General features: G+C 40.4%; 2 protein-coding genes across 3 annotated transcripts in view; one reads left to right on the forward strand and one right to left on the reverse strand.

Moving 5' to 3' along the window:
* The window catches only part of LOC311065807 (cytosolic sulfotransferase 3-like), a 37,635-nt gene extending 31,380 nt beyond the window's left edge, over window positions 1-6,255 (forward strand). Inside the window, exons 4-7 of the mRNA XM_084086566.1 lie at window positions 4,552-4,744; window positions 4,980-5,077; window positions 5,169-5,343; window positions 5,428-6,255. Coding sequence (XP_083942692.1) covers window positions 4,552-4,744; window positions 4,980-5,077; window positions 5,169-5,343; window positions 5,428-5,540 — 579 coding nt within the window. The 3' untranslated portion in view covers window positions 5,541-6,255. The remainder of the gene's footprint in view (window positions 1-4,551; window positions 4,745-4,979; window positions 5,078-5,168; window positions 5,344-5,427) is intronic.
* LOC311065804 (uncharacterized protein) overlaps window positions 5,993-16,296 on the reverse strand; it is a 32,058-nt gene continuing 21,754 nt past the window's right edge. Inside the window, exons 3-4 of one of the 2 annotated variants that reach the window (XM_084086553.1) lie at window positions 15,682-15,945; window positions 5,993-9,442 (exon numbers count right to left, since the gene is read on the reverse strand). In XM_084086553.1, the coding sequence (XP_083942679.1) occupies window positions 7,449-9,442; window positions 15,682-15,945 (2,258 nt within the window). In that variant the 3' untranslated portion in view covers window positions 5,993-7,448. The remainder of the gene's footprint in view (window positions 9,443-15,681; window positions 15,946-16,296) is intronic. The other variant, XM_084086554.1, reaches the window with a different exon arrangement.

The raw sequence follows: 16,296 nt of genomic DNA on the forward strand, positions 1-16,296 counted from the left end.
CGCCCTCAGAAATGAGCAAACAAAAAGATTATTTACAAATGAAATACAGCGCGTTTGCACACAGGCCATCAAGGTTCAACAATAGGCCTTTTTTTTAAAATAACACAAATAGATCAAATCATCCCAAAACATGAGTAAGTATATAATGAAAACGAAATTAATTCAAACAAAGTAATAGGTATTGGACAGAAAGAATAATAATTGTTTTGCGATGAGAGATGCGATGGGACGTTTGAAGTTATCGTTCAGAGTTTTAGAGATCGGTAACCAGGAGGGCTCGGGAAGACTGAATGCTCTTTTTACCTTTTGGGTTGGGTTACCTTTTACGTCAGAAAAGAGTCTCAGAAGGAACCAACACTGACAGGTCTGCAACTTCTCCAACTTCACTGGGTCAAAATTCCAGCGTTCAGATTTCAGCTCGTTCAGCTCTTACTCCGTGCATGCGCGTCCCTTCTCCATCATTTCAGCGCAGAAATTCAGACTTTCCACGTGAACAATAATCCCACAGAGTACCTTCACGACACGCTGAAACAGCGTCCTCGTTTTCCCCTGGTTTTTCCAGACGCTGATTCCAAACTTCCCGACCAGGCCCTCGCTTCCGCTTCTCTACTTCCTCTTTTCTTTTCCTCTCAATCACACAAACCCCATCTCTTTTCGTTACTATATTTAGTTTTTCGTTTGTACAAATTCTAATAAATGTTATGAAGTTGTGTAGGTTTCCATTTGGTGTTATTTAATATAATTATTAATTAAATATGGGTTTCTTTTGTTTTACACTGTAGCATCGCTACAAGGAGTCTTATACAACTACCTTCCTTCTGGGGCGATTTCCAGGGGCCCAGGGCTCTGGTACAGCCGTGGTTCACCCTGAGAATAATACGGCCCTTGCGCCACACTCGAGGTGGGATGCAGGCCTTCAAACAGTGTTGCAGAGGCCCCAGGGAACTACTAGTGAGCCTGCTGACATGAGGCCCAGTAGTTTCTGAATTTCTTCAAGGGGAGGTTGCTCCTCAATCTGAACGGTGTTGCTAACTGCTGAATTTTCAGGGACCGATCCGGCGAAATCCATGCCCGCATTGTGGACGAGTCGAGGACTGCGACCAAGAATACGATTTGTTGGCTGGGGGACAGCAAGCTCTTACTCGAGTTGATTTTGAACCTCAGGCTCTCTAGATGGCTGAGAAGCAGAGATTTTTGCGCACACAGTTTGTCCTTCAATTAGGCTAAGAGCAGCCAATCATTGAGGTAATTCAGGACTCTCACACTTTGGTGGTGGTCCGGCCTCGGTGGGACTTAGCCTTCTCTTCCTTGAGTCTGAAGCATCAGGACTGCTTGGGCGGCTCAGGGTTCAGCTCTAGCCTAGGGCGGGGTCCCTGGTGCTTAGGAAATGGGTAGTGCTTTGCTGGGCGGAAGCGCTGCTTCACACCCACCTTCTGCGGGGGCTGAGCGGACTTGGTCACCAGCTTGGCGTCGATCTGGGGTGACAAGCAGCAGCTGTGGAGCCTGCTGTCTTTGGCAGAAAATTACGCATTGCCTGTGATGTTTTCTGAGCTGCTGTGAAGCACTCGTGAAACCATCCACTGCAGGACCAAATGAGCCCGAGGGAGAGACCAGGGAGTCGAGGAAGACTGTCTTGTCAGTGTCCTTGATCTCCGTCAAGTTAAGGTGGCGCTGAAGGACCACCAGATTGGCCATAGCAAGCCTGATTGCGTGGGCTGTGGATTTAGTGGTGTGCAGGGCAAGGTTGGTTGCGCTGTGCAGCTCTTTGAAGGCCGCAGGGTCTGGGCTGTTCTCATCCATGTCATGGAGGAGCTTAGCCTGACACACTTGGAGGACCGCCATCGTGTGGAGGTTGGACGGTTGGAAGGCTTTGATCTTCTAGCCGAGGGCCATGGGCGGACACAGATGTGCGGTGATGGCATCCTCTAGCAGGGGAAGCTTTGTGTAGCCCTTTTCCTCTGTTCTGCCAACTATGGCAACTTGAAGAGGAGAGATGAATGAGTAAGGGGTGCACCAAGACTTTGTGCATTCATGAACTTTTGGGATGAACGGGGCTGGTCGCTGGCGGGGGCCTGTTGGCGGTGCCCCGGCTGCAGGAACCATTCATATAAGCGACTGCGGGTGGGCTCTTCCGGAGCCAACCAGTCCAAGCCTTACAGTCACTGCCTTGGAAAGAACATGGATGAGCTGCCTAGGCCTCGCTGAGTCCATCTCTTTAAGCTGCGGGTGGGTGGAGTTATCAAGGCACGTGGGCGCTGAGCCAGCGTGATCTTGCTGCAGCCCTGTTGCTTCACACCACGGCTCCGCCGTTTCTTCCGTCTCGGCTCGAGAGGGGAAGAGAACAGGAGAGTGTGCAAGGCAGGATCACTTACTTTTTTCTAGGAAACGACCTGCCAGCGCAGCTGTGTGAGACTCATGCTCTCACAGTGCGAGCAGCTGGTCTTTGTGAGTGCAGCCTCTTCATGGGTGCAGCCCAGACAACTGACGCTCTCAGAGTGCTCGTCCGAGGGATGTAGGCCAGCCCTGCATGAGCCACATTCGTGGTACGACATTTTGCAACAATGTTGCTTGCTCTTTTAGAAATTAAATATGCTCTTTTTAATTGGCTTGCGCCGTGAAATTTGTTTTTTTTGCGCAACTTAAATAGGCAGTCAGCCCTGCCCTTTCTAGCGGGCTGAAAAGCCATTTGTCTGTGTAAAGCACAGACCTGATTTTCCAAGGTATTCTGAGGAAACTGAGTTTCCCCATGAGAGTCAGAAACTGATGCAATGCGAGTGAACCATATTGAAAGGAAGTAGTGAGCTGCAATATTTGAAAACAGAAGTAACAAAGCTCAGTGCAAGTTGTCCATTGGCACACATTTTTGAAGTGTGAATGGGTATGACGCTTATGTGCATGATGTAAACTGGATTGTGATTTCTTATACCTAGCATAGTTTTGTTCTGTGAGGTTCATTACCAATATAAACAAATTAGAATAGTATTGTTTATTTACTGTATGTCTTGGTTTAACCACAATGACAACTAGGATACTGAAGGATACTAAAATTGAAGGATACGAAAACTATCATTAACTTGCTCAGAAAATTGAAATAGTCTGGCGAGGTGGGGCCACGGTTTGGCACATTCCCGGGATGCGATATTTTTTTTCCCAGGATGGTAGGGGAAGACTCATGAATATTCATTAGGGAAGTCATCCCTGATTGGTCTGATGACCTACCCCTAACCCCACCTCTAAACCTACCCGTCACTGGGGGTCTTATGACCTCCATAACCCCGCCCCTAAACCTACCCGTCACTTGGGTTAAGACCAATCAGGGGTGACTTCCCTAATGAATATTCATGAGTCTTCCCCTACCATCCTGGGAAAAAAAATATTGCTCCCGGGATGGACCTGCTGCGTCTTCATCCATTGTTTCGTCCATGGTTTCGTCTCTTATCTAAATATGACCATGGAGTTGACTTTGGTGGAAAGCGGATTGCTGATAGGCTGTCCCAATCAGTGGCGCCTGCACAATCCAATCACATTTGAGAGGGTTTCCGAGATGTTTATTTTTTCCTTTTTTTTTTTTTTTTTTTTTTAGAAGAAGTAACGGGTACTCACAGTTATGGATAGAAATGTAGTGGAGTAAAGAGTACAATATTTGCCTCTCAAATGTACTTGAGTAAAGTCATGAGTACTCCCCAAAAATGATACTCGAGTAAAGTACAGATCCCTCAAAATTGTACTTAAGTACTGTACTCAAGTAAATGTACTCAGTTACTGTCCGGCTCTGGATGTAGGTGACAACATGTAATCAATCTATCATAGTATAATGTGAATCTCATACTACCAAACTTAAGTGTACAACTTAGAAACATGATTTAAATGACGGAATATTCATAGATGGGTGAAAAATAACAATAAAATACAGGAGATCTGGTGGATTTATACATTTTGCTGGCATGGTTTTGACCCACTTGTCCCCTTCAAATCAATAAAATAAGTACTTGTTCAAATCAATACTTGTTGAGTAATCACCTTTATCCTATGATGAAACTTTTTTTATCCTGGTGTAAGTGGTCTTTTCCGGGATGACAATGAGGTAACGTGAGATAACACGAGGGCTCACTGAATCTTTTTATGAGAATGAAAAAAATGTGAATCATGTGGTATGGCATATGATCTCAACCAGTCCCCAGATCTCAATCCAGCTGAACACCTATGGGAGATTTTAGACTGATGTTAGGACAGCACCATCACCACCATCGAAATTAGGAAACATCTTTTGGAAAAGTGATATTCTATCCCTCCAATAGAGTTCCAGGGACTTGCCGAATCAGTGCCAATGTGAAGCTGTTCTGGCAGAACATGGTGGGCCAAACACATTAAATCTCAATCTTCTCTAATATGAGTGATCTAAGTTTCATCTGTGTTTGATAACACTGCAGCGTGTTTTGTCAAGTGAAGTGAACTTGAACAGATGTGTACTCAGTTAGTAGGGAGCAGTGAACCCAGCATAGGGACCCTATGGATTGAAAGCTACATTCCCTCTATTTAAGACAGCATTAGTTGTGTAATTTAGTGAATGTAATGCAAATCTTGTTTCTTGTCATAATTTTTGTCCACTCATTCCAGATTGTGTATGTAGCTCGGAATGCAAAAGACAATGCAGTTTCCTATTTTCATTTTGATCGAATGAATATGGCAGAACCTGAACCAGGAGACTGGAACAGCTTCTTACAGAAATTTATGGAAGGAAAGAGTAAGTAAAATATTTTGTACAGTAATGAAATTAAATCATATTAGTCAATTACAATGGTAATAACTAAAGAACCACTTTAGTGTCAGGAAATTATATTAAATTATTATATATTATTATATTAAAATATGTTTTTAGAACTACAAAAATATATGGAGAGTAAAAAGGTAAAATGTATCTACATGACCTACATGAATCAAGAATTTTACAACTGAGGAATTGTTTTAATATTCCCTAGATGTGTTTGGTCCTTGGTTCGACCATGTCAGTGGATGGTGGGAGAAAAAACAGACGTATTCTAACTTACTCTACTTGTTCTATGAAGATTTGGTGGAAGTAAGTTCAGTTCATAATGTGACATTTTTTTATGAAAATCAACATGAAAGTTAAATGTGTTTTTCCATGTCTTACTCCATGTCTTACTCAGGACACTGGACGTGAGGTGGAACGTTTGTGTTCCTTCTTGGGTTCGTCCACTTCAGTTGAAGAGAGGCAGAAAATAACAAAAGGGGTTCAGTTTGATGCCATGAAACAGAACAAAATGACTAACTATTCCACTCTCCCAGTCATGGACTTCAAGATCTCACCCTTCATGCGTAAAGGTTAATAAACCACTGATCTAATTTAGACTTTTAAATTATGTCCTATTATTTGCTTTAATCTTGTCTTTGTTTGCGTTACAAAAGGTAAAGTTGGAGACTGGAAAAGTCACTTCACTGTGGCACAAAATGAACAGTTTGATGAAGTCTACAAACAGAAGATGAAGAATACCACTGTCAAGTTCCGCACTGAGATTTAATACTTGAGTTCTGGACCTTGCACCAGAATTATCACTAAATAAATTGTCCGAATATTTTTTATAATAATCATTTTTCTAATTATAAGATACAGTATGTTTTCCTATCCCAAATGAAACGTGCAACAAAGATAACTATACTGTAAATGCGCCATTCATTGGCTGATTTCTTCAAAAACTGGTAATGTTTTTATACCTCGTGAAAGAACACATTTATGATAACATCTTTTTTAGTTCTGTTTTTTCTGTTTAAATAATACTTTTACCAATATGTTAATATGAATTCATTTAGCTTAAATTTATCCGAGCACAAATGCAGTGCTTATTTAAATTATTAAAGTTTGTGAAAGTCATGTGGGAAGTAAGATAACTCAGTGGGTAAACTGAGTTCAATTAAACTCAGATTAACCCTGAAAACCCTTCAATTAAAAGGCTTTTAAATAGTACAGTATGTTGGTGATAACACTTTCTGTTTTATTCAAAAGCAAACTTGACCACAAAAATACATAGAGACATGTATATAGATACGTGGGACTACCACTGTACCACATTCTGGCATAATTAGCTGGGACTGCACAGCATTACTCCATCCTCATAAATCATCTCTTTAAATGCTGAAAGTGTGCTTGACAGTATACCATGTGTGGGGTTTGGCCTGGTTAAAATGATCTTATTTGAGCATCATTTGATCAATAAAATTACAGCAGGTGTCAGTACCATGCAAACAGTTCATTCAGACTTTTTTAAAGCTGAAATGAAAGATAATAATTTCATTAAAAAATATGTCACAGCACAATACAAGCACATATACTGCCTGGTTAATATGTGATGCAGTTTATTTTCTACTATGGCACTCATTTCTCTTTTTAAAGAAGGAAAACTATACAAATGTTAATATGCATTTGTCTATGCATCTGTCATTGACTGACAATAGTGTATTTTTTGTGATCAGTTAATATTCTTGCAATAGGAAAGATTGTCATTCACAGTAAATGCATTGCATGTAACCACAATACACCATTATTTACAAACAAAAATATAATCTGTTTTAGATATACTCACAGCTTTCTATCATTTATTGCTCAGACATGAGTTCTACTGTATTGTATAAAGTAATGATGAGTTGAGCATCCAACTGTGTTGAAATTTGGCTACACTGTTGAATACACCAACAAAGTTTTGGTCTGCTATTCTGTCAGTTGCCAAGTCATTTATATAACAATGATTTTACTACACATAACTCCAGTTGTGGGAATAGTTTGGTATGTTTTCGGTACAAAGCATGGGCAAGAAAGTCAACATGTTCTGACACATACAGTATACATTCTGTTTAAATGCAGTGCAAAGAAGGAAGAAAAAAAATTACTATCCAGACTCAGGTCTTCACAATGCTTAGAAGCACTTAGGTTGGTCTATGGGACAAGGCACTGCAACCGCATAAACATTAACATACACACTACTGCACAAGTATAGCCACAATACCTAAATATTACAAGTAATGACAGGAGACTAGTAACTCTTTGTGAAGTCCTTTACATGAAGACACCCCACCAACAGAAATTACACAAATAACACATTATTAGAAGTTAATTAGCCTATAATAGTGGTCCTACCACTAAAAAGACAATGATGATAACTTTCCAGACCAAAAAAAAAAAAAAAACATTTTATACAAAAACATATATAATAGTGAAAACAAAATACACACTTCTGGAATGCCTTGCCTCATAGACTTCTATTGTATGTACATAACTGTAAACAAGACTTTAGAAGAAAGAATTTGAAGTAAATATTTTCAGTGTTGATTACACTTATTCACATTTGACTTAAGTCATGATTAAATATGTAATCTCTGATTTTTGGAGAATGCGAATGCGTTTTAACCTGGAGTTGTTGTGTGCCACACCATGTTCAAAGGTCAATAATGTCACTGCCAACACTGGCTGAGTCATCATTTCTTGTGACTTTCAAATATCTATGCCCCCCTCTACTATTTGATTGTGAACTTTCAAGGTCAGGGGTTAGAAAAAGCCTTGTGTTTTCTGGACTGGGCAAAAGAGTATGGCTTGTGCTTGGGGAAGGGTGCAATGAGACCGGGCAGGACAAAGAGGAAGGCACTGGTGCCTCAGAGACCCAACGGAAGCCCTGATGAGTCGGTGTAGGGGGAGCTGTGACCTGTCGGCTGGGCACAGCACTAGGAATGGAGCGATCCAGACCTGTGGAAGACTCTGTGAGCAAAGTGTGTTCATCACTGCTCGATGACAGTGTTATTTGGGGGTCACTATTCCGTCGCATCCACAGGTTTGGAAATGGAGGAGGTGATAGTGGTCGCAGTGGATAGAATAAACTTTCGCCCCCTAACAGATGCTCACGATGAAGTGCCTCATCAATACTGCGGCCAAGATCAATTGGGGTTGGAGGGCGCAGGTCAAAATCGCAGAGTGAGAAGGCTGACTCCTTGTCCCTGTCCAGACTGCTACTTGAAGAGCACTGAGGTGGATGAGCATGTGGCTGCACCCTTAACAATGAACCAGCAGAGCCCCCTGCAAAGCTTTTCAGATTGCTGTCTTTGAGTGGATCCTGATTTCGTATGAGGCTCATGCTAATATCCGCCCCTGATCGCTCTTGTCCTGCCCAGTTATTGGGCAACTCTCCGACCGCTGCACTACTACTGGACCCTCCAATTCCATTGCTTTCAGATTTCCTTTGTTGCCTTACCTTGAGGCTCTGCACAATCTTTGCCCAGCATGTATGTCTGCTGGTAGAGTTTGATGATTGAGAGGGTGAGGGCAAGCTTTCTGTGGCAGCCCCTTCCTGCCTTGGTGCTCCACATATGTGGCCTCCATTGGGTCTCCAGAAGACCCAGGAAGACACCAAAAGCAGGCAGAAAGCCCAGACAAGCTCCAACAGTCGTACCCAGAACTGACAGAGCCACCATGCCCAACGGAAGCGCCTCCAGTCTCCTAGTAGTCCATATAGCCACATGCAAGAATAAATATGCAAAAGACAGCACAGTGCCCCAAGAAGAGCGCATACTGCCAGTACCCATGCTAAAACCCTCACTTTTTCTTCACCTATTCCCTTATTTCTTCCCCGAGCTGCATGTGTGTGGGAGAGGCGTGGCAGTGCAAAGAAAAGGTAGCCTAAACACAGTGTCAGGCCTGCAGTCAGCATGAGGCTCTGTAAGACGATGGGAACAGCAGGCGAAAGTGCAGGGGAAAGTAAGTCTGCAGCAAGTAGGAGAGTGCATTGTAAAACAGCTAATACTCCTAAAAGAGGGGGGTGCTGAAGTGTTGGTGGTAGCCAAGTTACTCCTGCCTTTTTTAGTACCAATATCACTAATGCAGCCTGTGCCAAAATTAACAGTGGTAATGGCAGCGTATATAAAGCTATTATTACAGGAGGCGGCAGGAGGAACCGTGTCCCATATGGGTCAAGCAAAAAGTGGCCAGCTCTAACCACACCCACAACTAGCAAGAGGCTATTGGCAAGTATCAGTTCACCACAGTGGGGGCAATTCAAGCTGGGAGCTAACGCTAAGCCAAGAACAGAGCCAACAGTAAGCAGAAGGAAGAGGGCAGCAGAACCAAATACATGCAGCTCCCATGCAAATGACAGTGTGCGTTTTAAGTCTGCCCACACTAAAAAGCTGCCATTTGTTGCACCATATATATCAGCATTGTTTTGATCTTTGGAAAAAACACAGGGGCCCACAACAGTGCCACAAGGGTCCTTGGGTTGGGCATGGGTTGGAGAGGCAGGGTTTGGCTTCAATGATGGAACTATTCCCTGTGAGACTGACTGGTCCGTCTCTGTAACTCTTCTATCATTTTCAGAGAATACAAAATGGCCATGTCCAGTCGGGTGAGGGGAGGTTGTACTTGTACTTAGAAAAGGTGATATACCTGTGGAAATCAAAAGAGGTACAGGAAATATTATTGAGGTAACTGGCAAAACACAATAACAAACAATAGAAAAGCATGTAACTACATAAAACACATTCAGCAATATACAATCCTTTTGCAATTTGTACATTTAACAAACTAATCTCTAATTAACATGAATGCTCATAAAAATAAAGCTGGAATACACTACATAACTTTTAAAATATGAATATGTTTTCATATTCAAGTTCAAAAGTTATCAAGAAAAATGTACACTCACTGCATTCTTGAGCTGGTAATATTCTTTTAAAGGGGTGGTTGAGTATGATTTCACTTTTCTTACTTTAGTTAGTGTGTAATGTTGCTGTTTGAGCATAAACAACATCTGCAAAGTTACAACGCTCAAAGTTCAAAGCAAAGGGAGATATTTGCTTTTAAAGAAATCGTTTTTAAGGACTACAACAAACGGCTGGTATGGACAACACGACATTCCTCACGGGTCAGTGACATCACCAACCCTAAAATTTACATAAACCCCGCCCCCAGGAACACAGTCCATGTTGAGAAGAGGAAGAGTTGTTGTAGTCGAGCACATTTGTAAGTCAGCTCAAACTAGCATCCGTCTTTTCACATACAATAGAAAGTCACTCTGTGCATCTCACAACAGTTCTATACGAGCAATTTATAGATTATCATGACAGAATATGCTAATTAAAGATAGTTACCTCCACATCAGCAACATAAAATCGTCAACTAACCATTCAGAGACGTCCTGTTGCATTCTACGTGTTGTCACTTCTTGAGTCTCTCCATCTTTGTCTGACTCCGTTTAAACATAAAAGGCAGAACAGTTTCTGTCATTTTAGTGTGTGTTAGTTGGTGAGGTAATCGGAGCTGCTAACACACCAGCTCTTGAAACCCCGCCCTCTGTGTCGGGAGCAGCAGCTCATTTGCATTTAAAGGGCCAGACACAAAACGGTGCGTTTTTGCTAACCCTCAAAAAGTGACAACTTTAACATGCTACATAAAAATATCTGTGGGGTATTTTGAACTAAAACATCACACCCACACACTCTGGGGACATCAGAGATTTATTTTACATCTTGTGAAAAGGGCATTATACCACCCCTTTAAAGATTAAATTAAATTCTTGATGTTACATCATAGATTCATAGATAGAAACTGACTGAAGTGGAAACTGTGCAGTAGTGATGGGTGATTCATGAACGATCCGTTCATTGTGTCCGTCACGTGACAAATGAACGAAAGATTCGGATGGTAAAGTAAGGGACCGTTCGGTATTTATGGAAAGGACCACCGGAGGAAAATAGGGGAGGGTCATGTCTTTTTTTTCTTTGTTGAGAGGAGGGTCATCCAACTTTTTTTAGTCTAGGGGGAGGGTCACCCAACTTTTATATTCATGAAAACAGCAACATTTCAAAGTGGCTTGTTTGCTGCATATCTTTTACATGTAGCTCCATGTTGCTCTCGCGGTATCAGACCCCCATCTATATCAGATGGGTCTGACCCAACAAAAATCCAGTTTGGCGCTGTTTGACAGTGCGCGCGCACTTCAGTACGCGCTCAGAAAAAGTGCATCATGTCAGAACAGAACACCAATGAAATGTTTACCCGGCAAAGCTTTAAAGCACGAGCAAATAATGAACTTTTGTGATTGCGAATAAGTGCACAGTGTCCTGTGAGTGTAACTCTACCGCTGCATTAACATGTGTGATGTGAATGTACGTCGAGTTTTACAGTATTGGGACTGAGGCGCCGGAACTGCAGCTGATAGAATGTGCGCTGTAGCGCGATACTAGTCAAGTCAAGTCAAGTATATTTGTATAGCGCTTTTCACAATACATATTGTATCAAAGCAGCTTCGCAGTATTAAATTAAAATAATACAACAAGGTTTGTTTCTAGTGGAATTTATTGATTGATAAAATTAAATTAAATATCCCCAAAAATATCCTCAATTCATGAATACTACCATATTTTGTTTCCACGATAATGTTAGTGAGTAAATATACTGAAATTGCCACCATAACAGTGGAGTGTGATGTGTAAGATGTAGGGCTGCCACATCTTTAAATTACTATTAGTATTATTTAAGTTAACATAATAAAATACGTAGACCTACACCAAAAAACTAGTTTAAATTCGTTAAAAATGAGCAATTCCAGCGTTATGGACGTGACATTTGCAGTCAAAACTTGAAATATAAATTCTCAGAAAATGCATTTAATACCAATATATTGAAACGTCTGTTAATATATCCATACTCCCTTAATAAAGGAGTCAAGACATTAGAAAAATATCAGTCTACACATGCGTTTTATATTTAGGGAAAAATAAATTTATATTGATGGAAATACAGGGGTGCGGGAAGAGGTTTTAGGTTGAAAAAGGTCACCACTTTTGAATAAGAAACAATATCAAGACTATAAAACTCATCAAAACTCTGCGAATCACAACAAACGTATCAGTGAGAACACTCGTTCAAACAGCGCACATGCTCGAACCTGACTGCACATCACATTTTTGACTTTACTGATACTGCTTTTATTCGTAATGCAACGGGACATAAATTAAGTCAACGGGACATAAATTAAGCCTTTAAAGAAAGGGGTTATTGGGCTGTTTAGAGTGTCATACACAATAAAAGAGCCTGCACAGCGACAGGAAATAGAAATGAACACAAAAAAACCTGCCTAGTGCTATACCTTACACAACACTCATGGTGGACCTGCACTCAGGAGTTTTTTTTTTTTTTTGAGCGGCTGCGGACAAATTCTTTCTACGCACACACAATATAACATACGGTGACCAGGAGGGGACATGTTCGGTTCACGTAGTTTTGTCGTGGCCACAACATATAAACTGGTGGGAACGTGATATTAAAGGTGGGGTATGTGATTTGCAAAATGGCCGGCAGATTTTGAAAATACACAACTCAAATGGTCCTACCTTCTTTCTTTTGACTCCACCCATTCAAAGAACATGAGGGGGATGGGGGGAGGGGGGTATGGTACGACCGTTGATTGACGCACTTACTGTCCAATGATTCTAGGTGGTCTTGGAAATGATTGGCTGGAGTTTTTCGAGTCCTGCCCGTTCCACAGATGATTAAATTGCTTAATTTTCATTTCAGTGCTTCTAACTCAGTGGCTGTAAGGGGGTTAGGAATAGGATTTCAAGTGATTTTGAAAAAATGGCCAAAAAAGAGAATTACATACCCCACCTTTAAGTCATGGGAACGTCATAATATCTCGTGGGTACGAGATCGTATGTTGAGCGAACAACATCTGTTTCTCATGGCCACGACTTAATATGTTGAGGGAACGGCATCCGTTTCTCGTGGCCACGACTTAAAGGTGCTCTAAGCGATGTCACGCGTTTTTTAGGCCAAAACATTTTTTGTCACATACAGCAAACATCTCCTCACTATCCGCTAACTACCTGCCCAGGCTCCACAAACGGCAACAAAAACAAACTGGGCTAACGAAACATAACAAACTGTTCCAGCCAATAACCGACAAGAAGGATTTGGGGGTGGGGTTTGGTGGGTTAGTGCGCGGATGAGGAGGAGGGAGGGTCTAGCTAGCCTCCGTTTTATTTGAAAATACTTTGAACATCAACAAGAAGTGACGTCACCCAACATCACTTAGAGCACCTTCAATATGTTGAGGGAACGACATCCGTTTCTAGTGGCTACCAGTTTTATAACATGTGGGAACCGAATCTTCACACGCGATACGGGCTCCTCCTTTTACCCCGGTCATAATTTACTTTGTTATTTATTTAAGTTTCTCATAATTTGTTTTTGTTTATTGCCTTAACTTTATTCGTGACCCGAGTATTTCATTCAAGCCAGCAAATTTCCGACGAAAAAGCCCATTCAACTTAAGAATGTGCTTCAGGTGTCTTTCACTTACATACCCATGTCTTAATCCCAGAGACCGCATTATATCTTTATATGACATTCCTAATTCAAAGTAAAATGTTATTTCATCATTCATCTCCACTGCTGTATACAGTATTGACCGGTGTGGTACCCTCAACATAACTTGTGGCCACGATAAATAGATGTCGTTCTCTCAAAATATGAAGTTGTGGCCACAAGAAAAATATATTGTTAATTACGTAACATTCTGCGTGTATGTTTTAAAAACATAATTGAACACATAAATAACACATTTTTTAAATAGCCCACTTAAAGTGTTTATTACAAATAAATGACTAAATGCTAAAAATGAATAAATGTTAATGAACAAACATTTGCGTTGCATTTACAATCCTGTGAAAACAGAAGGTGCTGCAGCACGCCCACTTCCCACACCCCTGTGCATAAACCTTTTAATTCAGCTCAAAATATTTTACATTGGGTGTCTTTGCCGATCTCTTATGAAAAAAAAAAAAAAAAAGATATATATATATATATATATATATATATATATATATAACGTGATATTTCATGACTCTAGCCACTAGATGCCTTATAGCTCTATTTGGAGCAAATGAGCTGTTCCGCTGGGTCCTAAAGTCAGTTTTTCTTCAGTATGCATTCAGATAAATAAATTAATTAATTTAAAAAAATTGGTAAAGTTTTAGCATTTTTAGTTTGAATTTTGAGCATTTTCAGGTTTTTCAACCTGGAAAATTAACTGTAACAGGGATATACGTTTACATAAAATATTAAATATTAAATAATAATAAATAAATTAAATGAATAAAAAAAATATATATATATACTAATATATATATATATATATACTAAGCAATTTCACTGAAATGAGAACCAATCAAGGGACTGAACAAAACATGGAGTTTAAATGCAAAATTATACGTAAGCATAGAAACAAACAAGGAGATAATCAGTAACCAGGAAAACCAAAACTGAGGGTACGTTTACACGACAACGATATGCTTAAAACGGATACGTTTTTTTGACGAGTTTTCCACGTACAGCACCATTGCTCTCTGCTCAATGTTCCGCTCCGTGTTTGCACTGCACGCTTGCTCTGCTCTGTCCCTCACAGCCTAAACGCTCCACTCATGTACCGATCACACTTACTGGAAAAGCAAAGTCCGCTCAAATAATGTGCCGACATGAAATTTCTCTGTAGTAGACTTCTGTTTGCAATAGTCCTGTAACACTTTCTCTTCTATTCTTTATCTATCATCTTTAATTAGATTCAACTGGAAAGGGTCATAGCACTTGCATATTGTTGTCCTATTGTTAGTTTAACTGCTTCTGTTGTTCTCATTTGTAAGTCGCTTTGGATAAAAGCATCTGCTAAATGAATAAATGTATATCTAACATGGTATAGTTGTGCTGGGCAACGCTGGTAAAATAACGTTACCCTCTTGATCACTAATCAGCTCCCTGCTATCTGCTCACATGCTCTGATAATAATAGTTTATACTTTAGGCAATAGACTATACTTTAATTTGATAATAAAAAAAATGATCTGTTAAAAATCTGAGTCTGTTGCATAGAACTGAATGAAGAATGATATATTGATATACAGTATATTGATATTTAAAGGTCCCATATTGTCAAAAATGAAATGAAAGGATGTCTAGGGGCTATGTAACTACCATATGTTTCAAAACAGTCAATCCACAGAAAAATGCACACAGCCTGCATAAAGTAGCTGTGCCTTTTCACAAGCCGTTGTGACTTCCGTAAAAATGTGATGTCAGAACTACTCAGTCACCCCCTTCAGTCACCACCTGGATCATAATCATACACTGTTTGCTCGTTGGCTAGAGGAGAACTGGCCCCCGACTGAGCCTGGGTTCTCCCAAGGTTTTTTTTTTCTCTATTCTGTCACCTGATGGAGTTTTGGTTCCTTGCCACTGTTGCCTTGGCTTTTGGCTTGCTTAGTTGGAGACATTTAATATTCAACAATATTATCTGCCCTACTTAAAACTTTGTATGTGTCATTGTCACCTCACTCTGACCACATCACATCAATTTCGTAAGTACGCCACCTATTGGTCGAAAGTGATAAACCGTTAAATCATATTATTAGTGACTGTATATATGATTATTCAGAATAGGGGGAGTAGCCATTCAATATGTCCCGCCTTAGCTTCCTGTTGTCCACTTTCAGTGGGCCTTTAACATTTGTCTCAGTCTCACAAGTGGCCACACCCACACTAAAAACACCAAATGTTCCAAAAGACCAGGAAATTAACCCCAGTTTTGTTTTGGTTTTGGTTTTTTTCATCCTTCAGACAAATAATTCATACCTTTAGTGTTCTTTATATCGGTCACTGTTCTTTTAGTTCCTGGTTCCTTTAACTGGTCACTGGGTATTTTTGAAGATCTTGTTGACTGTGAAGTGCTTTTTGGTTGTGAATCATTGGAACTAACGATGTCCACTCCTGGTGATGGTGCCTCTAGTTGTAGACTGGTTTTGCTTGTGCTAAGAGAGGTGGTTTCAATATATGATCGTAAAGTGGTAAACTGTATTTTTGGCCGAATTTTAGCTGGAGTGGTTATCCCCAAACTACCTGATAAACAAAATAAAACATCAAACAGTTTTTCCTCTAGTTTTTGTTAAAGCATTAATATAAATACAATTAATTTAAATGTAGTATATATACTACAGAGAGAGAGAGAGAGAGAGAGAGAGAGAGAGAGAGAGAGAGATACAGGGCTTGACATTAACTTTTTTGCTCACCAGCCACATGGCTAGTGGTTCTCCAAAGTTACCAGCCACTCAGCATTTTCACTGGCCACAATTATGACATCGATACCATGGGAAAAAATGGCCATATAGATATTTTTAATATTATCTCATATATTAGGTTGCTGTCACTAATATACCGGACACACGGATTCATTATACTGTTACACATGCG

This window comes from Abramis brama, assembly GCF_963993115.1.
Source record: "Abramis brama genome assembly, chromosome: 16".
Lineage (NCBI taxonomy): Eukaryota > Metazoa > Chordata > Actinopteri > Cypriniformes > Leuciscidae > Abramis > Abramis brama.